Source organism: Lissotriton helveticus, chromosome 6 (assembly GCF_964261635.1).
Source record: "Lissotriton helveticus chromosome 6, aLisHel1.1, whole genome shotgun sequence".
Lineage (NCBI taxonomy): Eukaryota > Metazoa > Chordata > Amphibia > Caudata > Salamandridae > Lissotriton > Lissotriton helveticus.
Window position 1 is genome coordinate 1915777413 of NC_136067.1, and position 24145 is coordinate 1915801557.

General features: G+C 40.9%; 1 protein-coding gene across 1 annotated transcript in view; it reads left to right on the forward strand.

Annotated features, from left to right (window-relative positions):
* Positions 1-16734, forward strand: part of LOC144762934 (xanthine dehydrogenase/oxidase-like) — a 575825-nt gene extending 559091 nt beyond the window's left edge. Inside the window, exons 34-36 of the mRNA XM_078648235.1 lie at positions 5716-5904; positions 9352-9519; positions 16155-16734. Of these exons, the coding sequence (XP_078504361.1) occupies positions 5716-5904; positions 9352-9519; positions 16155-16205 (408 nt within the window). The 3' untranslated portion in view covers positions 16206-16734. The remainder of the gene's footprint in view (positions 1-5715; positions 5905-9351; positions 9520-16154) is intronic.
* Positions 16735-24145: the final 7411 nt, after the last annotated feature.

Consider the following 24145-nt stretch of genomic DNA (forward strand, 5'->3'; position numbering starts at 1 on the left):
AGTTCCCGAATTTTTATGACGTGTCCCCCTTTCTATGCTTGGCTTGTATCTTCTGGTGAGAGTTTTACATTTATCTTCTGACAGGGACTAGCCGCTATCTCCCAATTTGTTTTAAAAATGAGTCCCTTTTTTAGCCTTATTGGCTTCTGTCATCTGGTCCAACATTACTTCTTTTTAGGTTCTCTTTTTGAAACAGAAATTGTATATTTTATATTGCATATTTTCTAGAACATCTGTATACCAACCACCGGCTTCCTGGCACTATCAGAAGCTAAATATTATAAAGTGAATAAGGGAGAGCTTGTTAGTCAAACAGCCAGGACTTGAACTATCTATTTGTTGTAACCTCTCATTTGACCTCCCTCACCCTCCTCCCTCTTTCTCCTAAGGTTTGCCCTCCCCTGCCCCCCCCCGTCTATTCCCTCCTCCGTTGGGTCTGTCCAGCCTGAAGGCAATTTAGAACGTTCGCTCTGAGGGAGATTGTCAAGCTCAGCAGGGCATGTTAGAGGAGCTTGGAAACTGATGTAATAAAACTTTCATTTACCTCATCTCGTGTGGACCTTCATCTTTACAAATTTGGCGACGAGGACGGCAGGGACGAGGGTGTAGCTGTGTGGGGGACGGCGTCAGTTTCCCCCCCTTTTCCATTATCTTCCCCCAGAACTTTGAAGGAAGCAGAGATAAATTATTCAACCATAGAGAGGGAAGCATTGTCTTGTTTCTGGGCTACTAATAACTTCAAGTATTTCCTATGGGGTATACCATTCAAACTTAAAACTGACCATAAACCCCTAGTGTCCTTGTTTACCTCCAAAGACATTGAAAAATCCACTCCCAGAATTGGGAAATGGCTAATGTCCTTACAAAATTACAACTATACCATGGAGTACGTACCAGGCAATAAAAATCTAGTGGCAGATTGTCTTTCTCGCCTACCCATTGACACACCTTGCGAGAACAATAAAGAAGATTTTGAAGTTCTCATGGTTTCTGTCCCAGCTGTACTGGAAGATGAGTGGAATTCTTCGTACAAAGAAGATAAAGTGCTTAAAACTGTGAGAGACAATATTCAGAATGGGTGGCCTGACAAATGTGGTGAGCTCCCAAGTGAGTTGCAACCCTACTGGAATGTAAGAAATGAACTATCCATTGTAGGGTCTTACATATACAAGAATGATAAGGTCATACCCCCTGAATCCCTAAAGAAACAGATTAGTGATCTTGCACATGAAGGTCATTTAGGAAGGAATTTAACCAAAAGCAAACTACGTGCTGAATACTGGTTCCCTGGAATGGACTCTTCCATTGAAGAATTAGTTAAAGGGTGCCATGCCTGTGGAGCCAGTGACAAAGTCAAATGTACTAGAAGGACACCATTAGAACCTGTTCATGTTCCCATGAAGGCATGGGAAAAGTTGGGTTTAGACATCATTGGACCTCTGCAAGTTCTGGGTTTACAAGAAAAATTCATCCTGGTGTTAGTGGATTATTTTTCTAAGTGGGTCACCATCAAGTTTGTTAATGGGGTTGACACCAAAGCCATTAAAGTATTCCTCTCTGACACCTTTGCCAATGAAGGCATTCCCCATACTCTCATAACGGACAATGGGGTACAGTTTACTTCAGAGGAGATGAAGGAATTCCTTGTTAGTTTGGCCATAAAACATGTATCCACACCCCTTTACTGTCCACGTGCCAATGGACTAGTGGAACGCTGCAATCGTATGATAAAAGATGCTCTTCAACTTGCTGTAGCTTCCCACAGACCCATTGTGCAGTCTATCAAAGACATGTTATGGTCCTATGCAATAACACCCAACAGTGTAACAGGGTACTCGCCGTTTTGTTTGTTGAGAGGGCGCAAACCAGGGTCCAAACTCACACCCAATTGGCTTTTTGAGGACAACACTTTTGTGTGGGACAAAACTACCACTCAAAAAAAGATCCTGTGTCACCAAGAGAAATAGAAACAAGACTATGATCTTAGATGGAGAACCAAGCCCAAGAATTGGGAAATTGGGCAATGGGTCTTTGTGAAAAAACCTGTCTCGAGTGCCAATAGGTACAACAAGTTTTACAGTCCTCAAAGAATAAGTGAGGTTGGGAAGAACGTTGTCACCATGGCTGATGGCAAGAAGTGGAGTATGGACAGGTTAGTGAAGTGTCCTCCACATACCACCACTTCTAAGCCAAACAATGCTTCAAATGAGGGGCCTGCCAATACTAGTGTTCCTGAGGCTAAGAGAGTTGTCAAGTCTCCAACTTGGCAGAAGGACTATGTATTGTATTGAATTGTCTTTTTACTTTTCATATAATGCCTTACCTAATCAGAAATTTTCAGCCTGTACCTATCCTGACAATGTATTCTGTTCTTCCTTCCTTGCCTGCGGAAAGGGAGATGTGTTGTAACCTCTCATTTGACCTCCCTCACCCTCCTCCCTCTTTCTCCTATGGTTTGCCCTCCCGTCCCCTGCCCCCCCTCCTCTATTCCCTCCTCCGTTGGTTCTGTCCAGCCTGAAGGCAATTTAGAACGTTCGCTCTGAGGGAGATTGTCAAGCTCAGCAGGGCATGTTAGAGGAGCTTGGAAACTGATGTAATAAAACTTTCATTTACCTCATCTCGTGTGGACTTTCATCTTTACACTATTTAACTTTGAAGAGCTGTTGGCTGGTGAATACACTGACACAGTGAATTGCAAAGCAAGGTTGCCTGGCCCTATTTAGGGCTTATTAGCTAGGTATAGCTTGGTTCCAAGGAAAGAGTGTGCACAAGACCCACTTCCATGCATACCCATCCCACTTAGCGAAGACTGATATGCATATGGCTGGATCCAAACTGAGTTGGCATGGTGGGCAAATAAGGATGGATTGGGATGCAGTACAGAGTGATTTCCAGTGACTGAGACTAATTCAAGCTTTCCAACCCTAATTATTTTGTATACTTTAGAGTATCTTGAGAAAGGCAGCAGAAGTATTATATCTGCCCTAACCATCAGTCAAAAACTTGTCGAACAATCTGATGGAGGTCCTTCAGGCCCGCCTCTGAACCCCTGTTCCAATTTAAAAAGGCACTACATGATTTTATTAATACAGTTTGGAATAAATTTGCCCAGCTGTAAACTGCCTGATTACAATAAGTTATTAACCAGCCCCTTGGGATCCAGAATTTTTCTCGGTCCATCTATCACCAGAAAATTTGGTGGTGCAGGCCTCTTGGTTCACTAAAGAAATTCTGAGTGCCTTCTTGAAGGCCCCACTAGATTGTGAATCCAATACATTGGAAGCAATATGCAAAAATGTGTTCTTAGTGGGTTTAGGTCTTAGTTCAATAAATGCTACTTGCAAGATATATACACGCCTTGTGGGGTATGGTGGCCATGGTAGTGCCAAATCTTATAGACCATGTCAAGGGTAATATTGTCAAGGTTGTAAAAAATGGGCAAGGCACATCAAGTCAGATGTTCAGCATAAGCCTGAATACAATGAACTCTGTTATCAGGCTCAAGGATTCATCAGTGGTCCTGGGAATGCATGCATGGCTACGAGCTGTGATGTATAGGAAACGCTTATAAGCATGCCATTCAATGTTACACACCTGTTCAGAGAAAAAGCAGATTCAGCCTTGGAGAGATTCAAGGCGGGGAGAGTGACTGCTCAATCTTTGGGCCTTCCATCTCCCTGTCAAGGACTTCAGGCAATATGGGAAACTTTGGAGCTTTTCTAGAGGATGCTCTTTTTGGCAGCAGCAGCAACTCAACTGGTCGAGCAATCTAATCCTCTGCTGCTACAGAAAAGGGGCAGAGACAAATGGAAGGGCAGACAAACCCAGCAACCCATCTTCCCTGGCATCACTCTAGAAGCTGATCAAGCACACCTTTAAGGAGAATGTTCGACTGGTTGACGGCCTAGCAGACCATTACAACAAATCAGTGGTTGTTACAGATAGTAAAGAGGGATTAGGCACTAGTATTCCAACAGAAAAAAGGGCTATGCACTCCTATTCCAACAGATCCAGACCCACCCAATTTACACCCTTCACTTTTAGAATTGCCTTAGGCAGGAGCTTCAGAGAAGAGTGTTGGAGTTAGTCCCACAGCAGGAATTGGAGCAAGCATGATACTCTCTCAACTTCCTGGTTCCGAGAAGGGCCATGGCCTTCAGACAATCCTAGACCACAGGCTCTTGAACTTTTACCTGCCCAAGAAAAAGTTCAGGATGTTGTCCCTGGCTCAGGTGCTGGTACTTGAAGCAAAAGACTGGATAATGTCCTTTTACTTACAGGATGTGTATTTCCAACTTCAACCTGGGCGGTGGCAAGCACAAACTTCACTCCTCTCCAAGACGGCCCACACTCACTGATAATAAGAGTTGGACTACCCTTCCAGCCGTGAGGGGAATGGCTTGCCTGCACCAACACATGCCGTGAGGGAAACGGCGAGCACGTATTGCCTCACTTTAATCCTACAGTCACACAGAAGGTACAGTTCATGCAGTTCATGGTAGGCTCCACATAATTCTAGTTTGTACTCTACCTGTTTGGGCCAATATTGGCACCTAGAATCTTCACCAAAATAATGGCCATGGTTGTGGCACATTTGTGAAGGTAAGGGATATCCGTGTTCCCGTACCTCGACAAATGGTTGTCCAAGGCTGGTTCACTGCAGCTTGTGGTGGACCATCTACGGACAGCAGCATCCCTGTTGTGTGACTTAAGGTTTTCTGTAAACCTACTCAAGTGTCTCCTAGAACCCTCTCAGTGACTCCTGGATATAGCAGCACTACTGGACACAACATCCCAGAGAACCTTCCTCCTCAGAAGATTCAGGCCTACCAGGAAACAATGTTGATGTTTTGGGAGAGAGCTCACGTTTTGGCCCTGTTGGTTGTTTGCCTGCTAGGCCTGCTGGCTTCCTGTATCCTACTGGCCATGTAGACGCAGGGCATATGGCTCTTTGGCTGTGCCTTCTTCTGCAGTAGTTCAAGCACGGGGTAGATCTATTGGATACTATCAGGATATCTTGGGACACTGCAGTGGATTTGTGTTGGTGGTCCATGGAGGAACATCTGTCACAAGGGATGTCCTGTTATCGTCCTCCAATATTGACCGCATTATTGACAAATGCAGCCACCGTGGAGTGGGGTGTACATGTGGAGGTCTCGAAGACCTTGACCTTCAGTGCCGCAAACTCTCCACATCAACCTGCACAACTTTTAGGCAATTCGCCTGGCCCTGAAACTATATTTTATTTATTATTTAAAAATGTTGTAATAGTCTTAATTTAAAAATAAAATGTGATTAAGATTTAATATTGTTTCTCTATACTTTCCCATAGAGAAATCATTGAAATGGTGGTGGAGAGCTCTGACTGTGTGCTAAAAGTTACTATTAATAATTGTACACTCTTAATTTTACACTCTTAAATCCTGTTGTAGAAGGCACCACTACACTTACTTATAACTCTATAGTCCAAAATGGCGAATGGCAAAAACGTACCTTTACACCTAGGTACAGTAGTAGATTTATACGTGTTTAAATGTACCTTTGTGAGTAGGACATCATGCGTGCAAGTAAGGAATTCACGTTTGAATGATGTGTACAGTACTTCCTCAAGGAGGAGTATTCAGGTTTTTTTTTTCCTTGTAATATTGTCTATTGTGCAAAACCAACATAGAAAGTATCTGATAAAGACACATGTTTTTGTTTGCATTCCTGCAGATTGAAGGGGCATTTGTTCAAGGCTTGGGCCTGTTTACTTTGGAAGAACTGCGGTACTCCCCTGATGGCTATCTGTACACCCGAGGGCCCGGGATGTACAAGATTCCGTCAGTTGGAGACATTGCTACAGAGTTTAACGTGTCCCTGCTCCGTGACTGTCCGAACAGCAAAGCAATCTATTCCTCCAAGGTAATGCACTAGGATCTTTAGGCTGAGTTGAAGCCTGTGCACTGATAAAGGCTAGCCTATGGAGTGATGATCAGATTTCTTGTAGACTTGTACCATTAAAAGTTCAGTTGGGCTGTTACAGAGATCAGGCCATACACTGAATGTGATTTTCTCCACCCTAAATTAACTTGCCAGACATGTGCAACCTCTATTTCTTTATTACTTCACAAAACAGCATTATCTCCAAGACAAAGCAATATATCAATAGTATTCCTATTGACAGGATCATGCTGTATCTTTTTTCAAGGGTTAGTGGTATATAGAAGGTCTAGTTTCATTGAACTGTTAAAAAGAGAGCAGTCCACATTGGACATGGGATCACCTTCGTCTGTGACTGTGGCTGTACACTAATTAAGTTCAGTGCCTGATGTGATTCTTTGTCACACTAGTGCATGGCTCAGTAAGGGCTGCAGGCAACAGCTGACATTTAACTTTCCATGCCATGTGTGTAGTTTCTACGCCATATGTGCTCTTGCCCTTAAAACATTTACACAAATGGCTGGTCCCTGATTGTCATATTTATCTCTGATGTAAGGCCATACTATGAGCCTATTATGATGGCGGACGGACCTGAGTCTGTCCGCCACCATAGAGAAGGAGGGACCGTCCGCAGGGGCAGCGGCGGTCCCTCCGTGCTAATTAGGATGTGACCGCCACCCTGGCGGTCACATCCTGTATATTTATCATTGCGGCGGGTGCTGCTTGAAGCAGCACCCGCCGCAATGATAAAAATGTATGTTGTGCATTTGCATGCACAAAGCGGCAGGCACCTCGCGGTGCCTGCCGCTTTGTGCAGGCAAATGCAGGGGGGTACCATAGGTACCTCCCATGTGTACCCCCCACCCCCCTTCACCCCTGGGGGCCCGCAACGGGCCCCCAAACACAAATCCGTATGCCTTTACACGGCGGAAATACCGCCGTGTAAAGGCATCTTTCTGCTGAAATCCTAATAAGGCTGGCGGTGTCTGATAGACACCGCCAGCCATGTTGAAGCTTTTCCGCCGCGGACAGAAGGCGTCCGCGGCGGAAAAGCTGCGGACTGAAAAACGATCCCCCAGCCATCCTAATCTGGCGGGGGGTCTTTTTCAGTCCGCAGCGGTTTTACGATTGCGGTTTTCCCGCATCCTCCGGGCCGGTGGAAGCCACCGCCGGCCCGGAGGATGCGGGAAAACCGCAATCGTAATCAGGCCCTATATGCGTAGAAACTACACACATGGCATGGAAAGTTAAATGTCAGCTGTTGCCTGCAGCCCTTACTGAGCCATGCACTAGTGTGACAAAGAAGACATGGCTTCAGGCCGGTCAATGTTAGCGTGACCTCTGCAGTTTAAACCTGCTGTCCAACCAGTGAAAATAACTCTCTTGACAGGGGAAAAATACCTTACTTTTAATTAGATATAAGCCACCCATTAGTAGGCCTTGGAGACCACAAAGTAGGGTGCCTAACATTTATAAGTGGAACATGTAGAAATGTTATGTTGACATGTCCCTGTAGTAACAAGCCTGCAAGTGCTATATATTCACTGTGGAAGTTTTACGTAGCTCGAACTAGACCCAAGACATCGGGTATCAGAGCGCTTTACGTGAGCACCAGTTTTGTTACAGATGGACACATTCATTTTTGTTAGGCACGGGGAGATTAAGTGATTTGCTCAGAATCACAGGATGTTGAGCGTGGTTGCCAAGACATGAACCCGGTTCCTCAGCTTCGAGGTCGACCGCTCTAGCCGCAAGGCTACATCCTCTCTCCTAAGTATTGATTCTGCTGTCTTGTATTTGGGACAAGCTAAACAATGTTAAGACTTAGAAAGAGACCAAAGTTTTTTGTTAAACAAATTTAATGCTTATATGAGTACTTGCTTTGTATGGAATATAACAGTATGTATGTGTAATGTGTAATTATACAATAAAGCAAGCACAAGGAGATGATGGACGGAGCGGCAAAACTTTTCAGACACTCACCCCCAGTCACAGATCTGGGTTGAAGCTCACTTCGCCACCTCAGTTAAGACCCGGCTATATGCAAATCAGCCTCATGGGAACAGTCCAGCTCGAACTGCTAATCCAGGTCTTCCTTGAACTGGAAACAATACCTTTGGACCGGTGTGGGGTAACCCCCATCGTCAGCCAGGCTAGCTTGAATCCAATGCCAAAGTGAGCTAAAGACCCACGTCTGGTCATACCCTGCCAACTTAGGGCGAACAAAGCAAACACAAGGAGATGATGGACGGAGAGCCAAAACTTTCCAGACACTCACCACCAGTCACTGATCTGGGTTGAATCCATCATTGTTCATTAGCTCACATGAGGCACAGCATCAAAACAGATTTGGATATGCCCAAGCTAACCTGGCTGATGAGGGGTGTTACCCCAAAACCGGTCCCATGATGCGTATTTCCAGTCCAGGGAAGACATGGCTTGGCAGTTCGAGCTAAGCTGTCCCATGAAGCACAGGGTCAAGACTGATTTGCATATGGCTATGTCTGAACTGGGGTGGCGAAGTGAGCTAAAGAATGATGATGGATTCAACCCAGATCTGTGACTGAGGGTGAGTGTCTGAAAAGTATCAGCACTCCGTCCATCATCTTATGTTAACTATACAATAAAAACATTTGAAACAACAGTGTGAGTGGGAAGAATGATCCCAATCCACCACAACAATGGTGCCAGCGGAAAGAAGTCATGGCTTTTCAGCATGCATGGGGAGGTGTTTTGGACAGTGACAGTCTTTCTTAAAGGGGAGATAGGTAGCCAAGCATTATCAGTCTCCTTTAAAGCCTCAGCCTATGTGTTCGTCCTTCACTGTCCATCATTGCTCAAATTGGTGCCTTGACTGCACCACCCGTGTGCATCAGAATCTGCAGGCGACCACAGATGGCAGATGCCATCAGCATGTCAGATGTTTTTGTAGGACTTGTGTCAACAAATTCAGGTGTCCCGTCATAGGCAGAGGTTCTGAAAAAGAACGTAAGGTAGGCCCAGAATATAGCACAATGTAGTGGTGTTAACCAAGTTAGCTACCTCCTCATTAAAAAAGAGTGTAGGCTTGTGTAACAAATCTATAATTAAATGTTCCTGAGGGAATGTGGTTCCTAACAAAATGTTGAGCATTGGGAATAATGCCCTCTCTGCTCGGTTCCCCCGTCTGATGACCCTGTATGCTATATCTCACAAGGCGACCCACTATGGCTATAAGTGATGGGCTCTGACATCCTGTCATAATGTTTGGACAAGATGAGAACTGCAGTCTGCTTACCCTCTCTTCTTGTGCAATTGCCAGAGGAACAGAGCTTCAAACTAATGCACTGAACAACTTTTTAACAAGATTCAATATCCCCCTTGAGGCCACTCATCTAGGATTGAGTTGCGCTCAGTTCTGAGGTACTGTCTCTGTTTCTTTTGTTGCAGGCAGTTGGAGAGCCTCCACTTTTCCTTTCTGCTTCAGTCTTCTTTGCTATTAAAGATGCCATCGCCTCAGCAAGGAGTGACGTCGGCCTGACTGGACCCTTCAGACTGGACAGCCCTGCCACTCCAGAGAGAATACGAGGCGCTTGTGTTGACAACTTTACCAAAATGGTAATGCTCCTCTTTTTTTACTTTATATTTTTTCTCGATGATTATTTATTTATTTTGTTTTTGTATTTCCTTTACCTTGCACAATACAGCACTCTTTCCTTTTAAAATACTAAAAACATGTCTAAACACAGTGTGGACGTGGTGCCACGATCTCGCTTACTGTGATACTATGAGAGATACATATGCCTTTCTCTTGCCCGCCGCGTCGTGCCTGTGTGATATTTGGCAACCTCTCAAAAGCTATTTGCAGGCACACTCCATGAACAATGAATGAAGCGGATATTTCCGCCTATGGGTCGCAAATTCCTGACTACAGAACCATGAAATAAGTGTTAACTGCCGTTACCCCTATGTTGAATAAGTCTCCGGAATTGTTAAAAGTAGTGGTACCATGACGATGGGCGAGATCATTGCTATACTGTCCATGTTGCTAAGACATTCTTTGTATTTTCCTCCACTGTATTTGTATTTCTTTAATTTTTTCTGCTCTCCTTCTTTCATTGTAGATTGACAGTATATGTTTTTCTATTTGTCAAAACAATGCTATTGGTCTGGCTTGCTTGTGTTTCTGGAAAAATAATAATAAAAACAGTAAAAAAATGTCTAAACACAAAAACCAGAGCAAAATTCAGTAGGTCTTGGCATTGTGATGTGGAAAACATCATAGTTCATTAGGTAGAACAGCACCTATTCATATCCTGGGACTGCACACATTTTTTGCTGACACAGTTGGATGAATTCGTACAACTTCGCCTTCCTCACAGACTGCTTTTACCAAACTAGCTCCATATATAAAATCCTCTCACAACAGGAACAAACCCTCTGCGTAAGCTTCCATTTCCCCAGTGGTTACTTTGTAAAAAACATAAAAGCTAGGTCTCTTGTCAGGTGGCAGCTGGCACCAGCCCATTTCTCCTGTTAGTGCTGCCAAAAACAGATTGAACTACTAACCATGAAAGTGGGGAAAGGGTGTGGCATATTGACTTCAGAGCTGGGGAACCAGGTTCAAGTCTTGGTGTCTGCTCATCATTCTGTGATTCTGGGCAAATCACTTAATCTCCCCGTGCCTACAAAATGAATGTATCCTTAAGTGGTGCTCATGAAAGGCGCTGTTGTTGATTAATAAGTGCCAGTGCTGAGAAGTGGATACCACTGCCTCAAATTAGGCACTGTATTTCCCTATCCTACTAGTTAAACTATACACCAGACTGCGCCCGAGCAGTGGAAATGACGGAGACGGATATTCTTTTCAGACATGCTAATTAAATCAATCATTTTTGCTATGCTGAATTCACCCAACAGTTGGTGTAGCCTGTGCATTGTAAAGTTGCTAACAACAAACAATGTCTAGGGGTCAGAAAAAAGAACTCAACTGTGAGAACCATCCAAGATACAACTAATTACTAACGAAAGTGGAAAAAGTAGAAAAAAAAACAATGAGTGTGTGTATGTATGCGTGACAAATCAATAGACAAATCTCAAGGGTATGGGACAAATATTCCCATCAGTTGCCAGGACCCATATGATGTAAAAGGGCGGTACAGAGCCCTTTTACATCATATGGGTTCTCCTTACCCAGGAGAAAATGTCCGCAGCCTACAGATATTATCGTGGCTGCAACATGACCATTGAAACGTATGTGAACAAATGGATGGTACAGAAAATTATAGTATAAGTGGTAACTGGATAGCAGTGCAAAGTGAACGTGAAAAATTAAAATTGGATAGGACTGAGTGGAGGATAAATTTGAATAATTTCTCTCAGTTCGTCCAAGTCTTAAAAAGTGTGTGACATACCAACAGATTTAACATAATATCCATTTGCAATAGGGGTCGACATGTTTCAGCATACGTGGCAATTATGCCACTGCTTTCATCAGGACCAGAATGTTTGCTACTGCACAAATAGTGAGAATAAAAAATAGAATTATATCACCTGTTGATTCCAGGTTGTTCTAGTTTACTTAATCCATCACATCACTGTTAGAACGTTGTATCAAGGACAGGAAATAAGGCGTAACATAAGAGATAAAATAAACAGAAATAAAGACAAAAGCAATACAATGATGTCAAAGCATATAGTACATCCTGTATATTTTGTCAAGGGAGAGTATGTATAATTTTCATTACTCCGTAACAGAAAGCCACTTACCAAATAGGTATGGGGATAACGCATCACCCCACCTGGCTGCAGCTCAGGTAAGAGGAGCAACGCTCTAATTAAAAACAATGAAGGACATTATCTCAGTCGCTTGTCAAAAGTTATGCAGGTGTAGATGTAATACTCAACTCATCAGCTATGCATAGCTGAAAATGATAATGCCCATTGTACTCTATCAGATAGCCTACATATCAATAGAGCACTATTAAGAGTCTGATCGTATGTTGCCCGAAGTATGCAGTTGTGATACTGACACCGTGGTTGTCCGTGCACGCTATGAACATAGAGATGCACGCACAAAAATCAGCTAGACATAGCTGAAAGTGTTAATAACCATCGGGCTATTTCAGATGGCCTCCATATCAACACAGCGCTATTGAGAGCCTGATGACGTAGTTCCCGCAGTGTGCAGTTAGGACCGTGGCACCTTAGTTTACACGTGCACCACAATCATAGTGTGCCCCAGCTCTTTGCCTCTAAAAAGACTGCTTGCATGTGTTAAGTCGTATCTACAATTGGGGCTTCGCATTCCACAATAGAAACAAAGACAACAAGCAGTTAAGCATCATGTGTGCCAAGTTCGATAATACGCGGCCTCCAAAGCTAATTAACCTAAGCGTAGTGCCATATTCTGTTACTAACCTATCCGTCGGTGTCTCCCAGCGTCCCTCTGCGCTATTTGGGGAGGCACAGTTGCGGAAGTCAGTTCCTTATTTGTTTGTTCCTTTGCTGTGTAGCGTTCACGTGACAAGCCGATCCCGTGCCAAAAAGGATCATGGGCAATGTAGTTTGAATACCTCCGTATGGAAGATCACAGAACCACACAAGTTCAACGTCACATTTCATATCCGTCTATGCCGGTTGTTAGTCATCACGGAGATAAAGAGTGACAAAAAGACTTGAATTAGCCAAAAATAGATATTATATTTTCAAAGGGAAATGACAAAGCTGTTGGTAAGCGGTCATGTGACCAGTCGATCACGTGACCATAGGAATCATGGATGATGTAGTTTGAATTCATCCAGCTAGCCGATCATACAGCCTTGCCACTTCAAAAGGAATATGCCAACATATATATACACTGATCCATTTATGATGTACATATTATTTCCAGTCAAGTTGACATTTATTCAATGTTACGTCTCAGAGATGACATAAAAGTAAAAATGAATAAAGCCATGATGGTACTTGTTATATAGCTCCTTCTACCGTGGTTGCTGCAACAATAATTAAATATATACCAATTATTGCAATAGGCCTCAATGAAGACTAAAAGGCAAGCCCAGTAATCCGGCCAATAAGCCTGGTATTAGAGCAATAATTGTAAACAATGTTGTTAGCTGATGGTATAATAATTAGGATACTCAACTAGGTTACCACAAATTATCTCAATTTTGTAATACTTCCATAAAGAATTGTTGTGAGACATCGAGTAACATGTATCAGGATTATACCCTTGTATTGCTAAACCCCTTTCAATATAGAGACATCCATGGGATTGGTTCATTCAGTCCTTCTTTGTCGCTATTCAACTTGTATACCCACTTTTGTTCTTTATTAAACAAGAATTTTGCGACATCAGGGCAATGATCAGGAATGAAGGGCTGCTCTAGGACCGTCCAGGTGAAATAATTCGGACCATGTCCTACTTCCAAAAAGTGTGATGTCAGACGCGTAGCCTGTTTACGACACCGAATAGTACTCTTATGTTCGGATATGCGAACCTTAATCTTTCTTGTCGTCATGCCAACATAACGTTGTTGGCACGGACACGTGATTAGATAGATAAGGTTCTGGCTGTTACAATTCGTAAACTTGCGTTGTTGCCACAGTCTATTGGTACCTATATCTACAGTCGAAGATTTACATGTTTGAGGACAAACCGAACAAGTACCACAAGGATGGTGGCCTTCGACCGGAGGGAGGTCCCACAAGGTACCAACAGGTCTGGTTTGTCTGCTCCTGGGTCTTGTATGTACAAGTTTATCCCTTAAATGTTGTCCTCTCTTGAAGGCAAAGAGGGGCATAGGTAAACTGTCTCCCCCTGTGTTCAAGATTGACCAATGTTTCTGGACAATTTTTTGGACATGGTTTGATTTGGTGTTAAAGGTATTCACAAAGGTGATTCTCTTGGACATTTCTTTAGGTAGTGTCTTTTCGAGAAGGGCCTCACGATTATTGTTTGAGGCACGCCTCTTCGATTGGCGTATGATTTTGTTAGGGTATTTTCTTTCCCGTAGTTGTTCCTCGAGTTTCAGGGAATGTACCTCAAATGCTTCTCTACTGGAGCAATTTCTCTGGACCCTTAAAAACTGACCAAACAATAAGTTATTTCTAAGGGAACGAGGATGACAGCTCTCGTAGCTCAGGAGTGCATTGCGGGCCATAGGCTTTCTATAGAGTTCAGACCCCAATACATCAGGTGTTGATAAGATCATTAGACATTGTAAAGTTGCTCCATTGAGCAAGATTGTTGAGGCCTATTTTTGTATTGGTTTGCACACTCCAGACCACCATCCCCGGCATTAATCCATTAACTGAGATAATAGCGCCTATAAAGGGTGCAATCAACATTTCTCATGGTAGCATCCTGCAGGGAAAAAAATATGCACTGGTAAATTCAGACTACGCTAACTGGCTGAACTGTGTCCCAGCCCCAGTATATTTAAAATGACATCATGGTATATTCATTTGCAGCACTACATTTTTAATCCTGCTTCTTCCATAGGATAACTGCTGTGCAACTGAGTGGTGGAGGTGAGGTATTACAAGAACCTGACATATTTTATTGTATTTATTCCAGACAACCAATTTATTCTGGAAAGTATGACAATGTCCATTCCAAGTATGTCCTTTGCACCTTAGAGAAACATAATTTGTTTTTCATAGAGAGGCTGGTGTATTATCCAGGTTCCCTTTCAATGACTGGTTTGTCCAGAGCCATTGGAGCCATAAAACACTATGGAGGTATCAGTTGTATGCTTCTTTTGTTGGAGGTTATACTCCTTTATGCAAGATACAGTATATGCATCCCTCGAAATGTTTGTGTTTGCCATAGACTGTCACTTGCAAATAATTCCATTTGGAAAAGTCAGTGCCAACCTCCATGAAGGATCTGCTTCACCTCTCAACAGCTCCTGTCCTGAGAAACCTGTGGTACCACAAAACAAAATCTGTGCAATATAAAAGAGTTCGAAGCAACAAAAAGGAAGAAAGCTTTGGATCCTGTAAGCATGACCATACCTAGCATAGAGAGGATACATCATGCCATGTTCTTTTACCTAAATATACTTGATTAGTCACTTAACCAGCTAACCATCAGCAGCCTTAGAATAGAGTGTCCTATTTAGGATTACTTTGTCTACATCTTCATTTTTTTCTGTGAATCTTTCTGAATGGGTCCAGTTTTGTCTCATAGTGGCCACTATGAGACTTTTGAGCAGGTCTGGAAATCTCGTGCCAGTTGGCCATCCAAAGATGAATTTGTTCATTCAATGTTTTAACCTGCCTAAATGCCCCCTCCCTCCACTTTGTAGACATATAGCAGAACGTGACTTGCAGTTTTATACTAAGGGACTCTTGAGTTGCCTGGTTTGCAGTAAAATAATAAATATTGTTGCATTTGTGTTCAGCAGCTCCAGTTCCTCCTCCTGCATCTTACTGATGTTCCTGCCTTTCAAGTACTTTACATTTCTTTGAAGAAAGGGCCATGGTCATAGCCCTTCAAGTGAACCTGCATGTTTTGATGTTGACTACTAACTTTCCTCGACACCTTGACCTGTCTGACCCTGTGCAGGGAGAATGAGGAAATGAACAACCAAAATCAGAGTGCACTACCTTTTGCAGGAAGATTTTCATGCTTAAGCAAGAACTAAATTGCACAGATCTGCATTTTTATAGCATCTACCTGTTTATTTCATTTTCATTTCTGATTTACCAACTGTACTCTGTGCAGAAAACGATACATAGGAGATGTACCGTTTGATAGAATGATTTTGTGATGCCAATGTAATTCTTATTTAGGGCGCAGGAAAAACACTTCACGGAATTGAAGGTCCTATGCACACATTGCCAATTTTGCTGCACAAGACTAGAGAAACCGACCCCTTGTTATCTTATTTCCAAAAGAACCAAATAATTGCATGCCACATAACCCTCAGCATTGACTCAAAAGGCTCCACTCCACTAGGGAGTAGCGGTGTATTTTCCACATTTACCGCACCTCTGAAACAAGGGACATTCAGATGAAAGTTTAGAAGAGCAGATACTGGCATTGTCAATCATTTCTCATTGCATGGGCTTTTGCATGCCAAGTTCCAGATTTTTCCATGCATAAATCCGTGCATTAGAAATGTCATATTGATTCACCCTCTTAACCTGTCTTACTTAATCAAAACACATCTGTTTCTTTCTAGACTTTGTCACCTTAATCTTGAATGACGTTACAAGCATTTCTTGTATTTTCTTTCCTTCAGTGCCCTCCTGCTGAACCCGGAACATTTAAACCTTGGGATGTGACCGTATGAAGAGTCTTGAAGACAAATCCGCATTAAGCAAACACCCTTAGAACGACCTCATGCACAACCATTTCAAATATCAGCTGAATGTTTGAAACGTTCTTCAAAATCAATAGCTCTAACTCAGATTGTGCAGTCGCAAATTTTCTAAAGACAAAAATACTTAATTGCTTTTCTTGTAAACTTCAAACCAGTTCAATATTTAGTGCCACACAACTGTAACCTCTTGTTCAGAAAAGCAATAAATCTTCCTGTAGCGTTATTTCACCTGAACATCAAAGCCACAATATAGGAAAAAATATTGAGGACAAAATTCAGAGAAAAAACCATTGATAGGTAAGTAAGTCTAGATTTGTCATACCTACTGGTACATACCTTCAAGGTACATAAAAGTGGAGTTAGCAATAGTAAACATACACTTCCCTATATATTCACTTTCCTGTCAATATTTTGTCCCTCGCTATTCTGATCTCGATGGGCACGATTCTCAAAAGTAATCTGAGATAAAATCCTAACTTTACGACTTTCGGTATTCACTAAAGGCATTTAGGAGTAGTTACGTTAGTAGTTTGTCTTAAGTGTGTCTTAAGTTTTGGTTTTAAGACAAAATCCTAACTTGAGTTTAATTTAAATTAGGATTTTGTTTTAAAACCAAAATTTAAGACAAACTTAAGAAAAAATTCTAACTTTACTACTCCTAAATGCCTTTTGTGAATACCGAAAGTCGTAAAGTTGAGGATTTTGTCTCAGATTGGTTTTGTGAATCGGGCCCTGTATTCTTCTATCTTGGTATTGTTGATGTTGACATTTGTAGATTAACCTTCCCCCCAAGCTTTTTCAATCACCGACAGCAGTAAAATCCAAGTTTTATATATACTTGACTAAGACCATATTTTGTGCATCTATAGGAGCCTGTTATAAATTGATCGAAATAGGGGTGCCCTCCATATTCTTGGGCAACATGTCTGATATTTTTATTATTCATGTAAATTCTATTTTAAACTAGGTATGGGTGAAGTTGTCAATCTTAATACTCTCCTTCTCTCTGAAATTCTGTGGATGCGTATAAAAAAAAGCATGCCAACTGTAGACTTTTGCGGGAGAACATTTTTGCAAAGACATTTTCTGTAAAACCGCCCCACAAATACTTGTTTGCTGGAAATTTTACATATGGAAAAGTTTTTTAAAAGTAGACACACGTCAAAGCATAGAATATTTTGATATAGTAAATCACAGACAAAGGTAGCAGTGGAATAAAGCGTAGCACCACAGTTGTAAACCAATGTTTTTCTGAGATTGTTTTCTAATCATCTATCAGTGTTGATGCCACTCAAGGTAATATCAAACATCCCGCTACCACGGATGCGACCCTTTTGGAGTACCAAAGGACTCCTATGCTAGTTCAAGTAGCACAAATTTACCTCGGCACTCTTCAAGTTTATAAAACACTACAGTTGAATAGTGTAACCCGTCTGTATAGATATCTGTATAGCAATTCACAGACAAATAATCCAGTAAAACTTTTTGAGCAAAGACAAAATATTTTTTAATATACTGATATTATTTCTTTGCTAATTGTGGTGATCTCATATTTTGTAATACAGTAAAAATAATCAACAGTTACAAATGTTGTTTTTTGTTTGAGATTTCCCGGAGGTCCTGTTCATATAGCCTTTACGTATTCTTAGTAACTTCTTCAAGGCTTTAAAATTCGAAAAACGGCAGTCCAAGTAGTAGATTTTGCTCCCAGGGTCACAAGGAGCACCAGTACCTTGTGTGTCAAATATTAAGGGACAATTGGTGGATGTCAAACGCTAAAGAATAGAAAGTTTTTTCAAAAGGTTTTCGTTTGCATAAGATGTCGTCAGGTATTATTCTTTGGAAGGAGTCTGGTTTGGGAGTTTTCGCAATTTTGTGTCACTCATACTTCATACATTTGGCATAGGTTAGTGGAGTATATAGGATTCAAGTGGAGGTCTTGAAGATTTTAGTAAAGCTTTGAGGGCTATGATAAGCCTTCCTAATTTAGGCGCCACCTGCCGCGTTCCAATCGTGATGTCCATCGACAAGTAAGGGACATCATGATTGGAACACTGTTGATTAGAATATTTTAATGTTGTCTGCTCTGCAGCAAAATTAACACATGATTAACTTCCTTTCTTAATGCTATATGAGTAGTGTTGAGGTCCCAAACATATCCCTTGAAACCAAATTCATAAGGCAGTTTTAGTGACCCCTGTCACCCCTGTAGGCTTTACTTTTCTTCTATAGTGCATTTTAAGAATCATGGGCCTGATTCACAAAGGTAAGCTAAGACGAAAGTCTAACTTTATGACGTTCAGTATTCACAAAGGGCATTTACGAGTAGTAAAGTTAGACCTTTGTCTCAGTTATATTTAAGTTTTGGTCTCAGTTAAACTTAAGACCAAAACTTAAGTTTAACTGAGACAAAAGTCTAACTTTACTACTCGTAAATGCCCTTTGTGAATACCAAAAGGCAAAGTTAGATTTTCGTCTCGTTAATATTTCTCTTCATGTTGCAGTCAGACAATCAGAGCACACTGTCCCACAGTAATTCACAGGAGTGATCTACTCATGCTGGAGCAAGGCAGCCGGCAGAAAAAAAGCCCCAAATCCCCTTGGTTGAATTAGATCACTCTATTATTTGAAGTTGCTTGATCGCGGGACTCTGGTGATGCTCCCGCTTACCCAACCGATAAGATAAACAATGTTTTTGAGCCTGAATTTCTCAAATACTATTGAACAGGTTTGCATTAAATAACAAAAGCCTACTTGCTGAACCAAAATCTAGCAGTCTGCCAAGTATGGTGTAATATTGTTCAGCTGTTTTTATGGTATCTCTGTTTAATTTTCCTGTAGAAAGTTGCATTGGGATAACGCATTTGGGACCCTCCTTTTTTCTCACCTACCATTATACAGATCATTCCGAAACTTTCCAGGAAGGAATTGAGATAGATTCACTTTTTTGGGGAAAGACCTTGCACAAAGGGAGGGGGTTGACTGCCCATGAAGGGTTGACCTTATACATGGTAAAAAAAATTTGCTTTACATTTAAAAAACTAAGAAATTCACTTAATAAACACACAGGTTAAAGCAACTGTATATTTAGAAATGGCAATAAAATCTTACTTTGCATTAACAAAAACTAAGAACTTCACTAAAAAAACAAATGATAAAGTGACATAGTTCAATGAAAATGTCAATCAATCACCGGTGAAGGAGCCTTGGTGCTAAGGGCCTTGCAGCTTTGGGTGGGTTCAGTTGAACAGCCAGATCTTGAGTCCTTTCCTGAATTTCAGAAGACAGGATGCAGTCCAGAGGTGAAGGAGTAGGCTGTTCCAGGACTTAGCAGTGGGATAGGAGAAGGAGGGTCCTCCACAGTTACTTCTTCAGATGTGGGTGTGTGTGCGAATGAAGGATCAGGGAGAAACAGAGGCCCTGATCGTCCTCGACCTCTCAGCAGTGTGTGACACCATATGCTACCACACCCTGATCAAGAGGCTTCATCACATTGGAATCCAGGGGGAGGCCCTCAAAAGGATCGCCCACTTCCTCACTGAAAAAACCTAGAGAATCTGACTACTACCTTCACCTCAGAACCCAAGAACATCATCTGTGGCGTCCCTCAAGGCTCATCCCTCAGCCCCACATTATTCAACACCTACAAGAGTTCCTTGGCCAAGATCGCCACAACCCATAGCCGCCTCCGGATTCTTCATTACAAATACTTACACCTCACATATTAAACACCAGCTAAACTCCTGATGTAATTCAGATAGACATCATATGGTTCTCAATAAAGATGTTTATTTCAGTCATGAAAAAGCGACAGCTTACACAACCACTCGCATAGTTCACCTTGTGAGTAGATCTGCACATTTTCCCAAAATGGGCTGTATTTTTACATTTTATCCAAATTTTGTTCAATGCTGGGCAATTTTTTAAATTTCCAACATGATCAAAACTTCCACATCTGTAACAAATTATAAAACTATGTCTAACATTAAATCTATTCTCAGTAGAGGTAAATTATTTTTTTCCCCACTTGTTCTCTTTCCCATCAAACTCCTTCTTGACAGGAGCTACAGGTTTCTTTGCATAGAACTGATTCCTAACTAGGGACACTTCAGATGCAGAATCTTGAACTTTTACGGAAATACTATGAGACTGACCTCTAATCTCATTAACAAACTTTTCAGATTGTTCAATGCCTTTGGCTATATTCACAACAGCACCCAAAGAAGATTCAGTACCCAACCATAACCTCTCCTGTATCTTCTTGCTTTTGGTTTTCATCATGACTTGATCTCTTAACACTTGTTCATAGTTGATGGTATCAAAAGCACATGAACCAGCTAAAGCACAGAGTGCTGAAACATAGTTCTCAATAGATTTGTCTTCTTTTTGAGCTCTTGAGTAAAACTTGAATCTTTCCGTTACTATATTAATCTTCTTACTAAATCTCAAAGTCAATTGTTGTATAGCAACTTCAAAGACATTAGTCTCCTCGGATCCTTCAATTGGAGGTAAGTTAGTACATTCCTTTATTTCCTCTCCTCCTAAACAATGTTTCAGAAGATCAAGTTTTCTTTTTGCGGAACAACCATCTTCCTCCAAAACTTCCACATAAGCCAAAAACATTGGGTACCATAATTCCCATTCGAGTTTTGATTCCCCAGCAACAGGTAAGAAATGTGGCGGTGCTAATATTGAAGACATCTTAATCTATAAATATAATAAATAAAAGTTACATAAACAATATTACAATGAATAAAGAACACAAAAAAGTGTACGAATCACTGTAGTCTGCACAATAAATATGACTTATGTTGCAAATGGAATCCAAGTTGTGCGAATGGGAAATGTATATAAACGATTACAAAGTGTGCGAATCACTAAATTCGCAAGCAAATAGCCAATTCCAAAAGTGTGCAAAACACTGAACCACATGAACTGCACAATGATGTTCAAAAATGCCAGAAAATACTTCCAATATGGCCGCTATGCATGCGTGATGACGTAGACTTCCCAGAAGCCTCAGCGATATCCAGAATGCTTTGCGTCCGAGCTTCCAATGAGTCTACGCAACAGGAATAATATGAAAGGAATTCCGCGCTCAGAACCTCACTCGAGACACGAGCACAAGGAAACTCAGCGCTCGAGCTTGAATCGACAGTTGGCAAATTGAATACGTACGTTATTTTAAATTTTCTATAATAATGTCAAAATAATGATGGCAAAATATGTGTGGCAAGAATCGCAAATTCACCTAAAAACAGGAAATAACAAAATGAATCTATGCGATCAATAGTTTACACACTCCAAGTCAATCCCTGAAGATAATACAGTTCCGGAATAATAAATCGGAAACGCTTTCTTCCTGTCAGCCGCTGGTGCAATCCCAAACATAATAAAATTACTCAGCCGTTGGTGCTTTCATGCACGATAATAAGTAAAACAAAACGGTACCTTGAAGTCAAAGCGAACGCTGTCCTTAATCCCACTCGTCGTCAAAATTATGATAATTCAGATATACATCATATGGTTCTCAAGTAAAGACGTTTATTTCAGTCATGAATAAGTGACAGCTTACACAACCACTCTGCTCCAGTATCTCTCTCTAATCCATCTCCCAACCTCCCATCATAGAACACGCAAACAGAATACAGAATAAAGAATGACAACACATTCTAGTGATGCTAGAATAAGCCCCCAATGAATACAACAACTCCATCGCTGTAAGCTGTGGGAGGATGATAGATGTGGCCGATGTGGGGCTACGGGGGCTGACTTCCTTCACCTAGCTTGGGACTGCACTTCTGTGCAGGAGTATTGGCTCCTGGTCTTTGAAGCTCTGGAGCAGATGAAATTGCTACGCCTCCAACATACTCCCCTTTTCACCCTCCTTCATCAAGGATTAAAAACCTAAGCACCTAACAGCTGAGAATCTATATCATAGAGAAGCATGTTTGTATCCACCCCCTCTTTGCAATTTTACAAAGCATAGAAAGCAGGCTAGTAACATTTGTAGCCTACATGTTTACAATTAGTTGTAGTATCTAAGTGCAATAGATATTCCGTGAAGGGTCCCCAAATGCCTTGCGGCCTGACTGTTATGGATTTAAGCTATTCAAACCTTTCTGAAAGATCACTGCAAAGCACAAAATCACCTTATTTGGGCATAAGGGCCCTTTATCCAAGCTCTTGCAATTCTACTCTTTGCCAGGACCAGTAGGAGGTCCCTGAATCATCTAATAGTGTGTGGTACATCCAGAAGTACCCCTTAACTAATGGCTTACAAAGCTGTATTTGAATAGATTAAGTCTTGCCTCACAGATACAAAGGGCCTGCAAACTCTCAGTTCATTCGCATCCTTATGGCATATTAATAATTGTGTGAATTCTAAAAGTCTATGCATCCATGGCATGTTAGTATTGTCAGCCGTTTTGCATTATTTTGACAAATTAATAATTTCTTGTCAACCTGAAACTTCTTCTGGCACATTACACATTTCTATTCAGCTTTCAATCCCTATGTGTCATTTTGGTACACTACCATTTTTGTTTTTAATTCTCAGTTCACTTAAGGACTCTGCCTTTGGTCTCTTACTGCATTTGTACCACTTGACGTTTAATCAAAGTGGGAACATTTTATTTTAGTAATTGTGTCTCCTAGACTTTTGATTTATTTTTGATGTGCCATATTAATTAACCGCTTCTCTTCAAACTCTTTGCAATATAATGCCAAGGCAAAAATTAAATTACAAACAACCAAGAAAGTGTTTGAAAATCTGGCAGCATTTATCACAAATAGGTTAATGTCCTGTTCAGAAATCTGTGAGACATTAAAATATTCTTTAAAACCGCCATCTCATTGTTAAAAAAAAAAGTCTGGATTCTTTTGCTTAGTGGGGACTTTGCCATCTTGTCTAATTGATTCTCCCACACATTCACTAATCTTTAAGTCAGACCACCAGGCAAGCTACACTATCTCCTCAATTACTACAAACACTTACTATACTAATTACTATAACTCACACCCTAGCCCTGCATGCTTATGACCTCACATATTACATCACTCATGACTTGTTCTGTGACATCATTTATAACAACACTGATGACATCTGACATGACTTGATTGATGACCACACTGGACATAGCGGGGGCGTGTGAATTTCAGCGGAGGGTTTTTTAAGATAAAATGTTTACATTTGAACTGATATTTTCACGTCACTATAATGTCGCTTTAACTTATGTTTTTTTGCAGTGAATTTCTGAGGTTTTTGTTAATGGAAAGTAAGATATTATTACCATACCTAACTATAAGTCACTTTACCCTTTGAAGTTTTCAGTGAACATATGACAAGCTAACTATTACAAGCATATTGTAAACATAGAATTCTGTCAGTAAAAATAACCCTGTCCCACATTGCACTTTCTTTTGTTTCATCATAGAGAGAGAAACAAAATAAAGTGCAATGTGGACAGGCTAATTAGATATATGGAATATATATATATATATATATATATATATATATATATATATATATATATATATATATATATATATATATATATATATATACATATATATATATCTTGTTTATAATACTCTATAGTGTCAATGTACTGCAAAGCACATTTTGAAATATATCACTAATTTCCTTGCAACGCTCTTCCCATTTAAAATGTAACTATAATACACATTGTTCCATAAGTCACATTTTAAATATTAGCACATTATCCCCAATATAGATACACATTTCTCAATTTATCAAAACATTGATAGACATACATTGAATCATAAATGGATGACCCTCAAAATACTCAAACTCTTACTAAAGACTACTAAAATCAAATGGTAAATCATGTCTTAAAAACTGCATAATGAGTAATTTTTATAACATGGTTATATATTACCATCTTGGC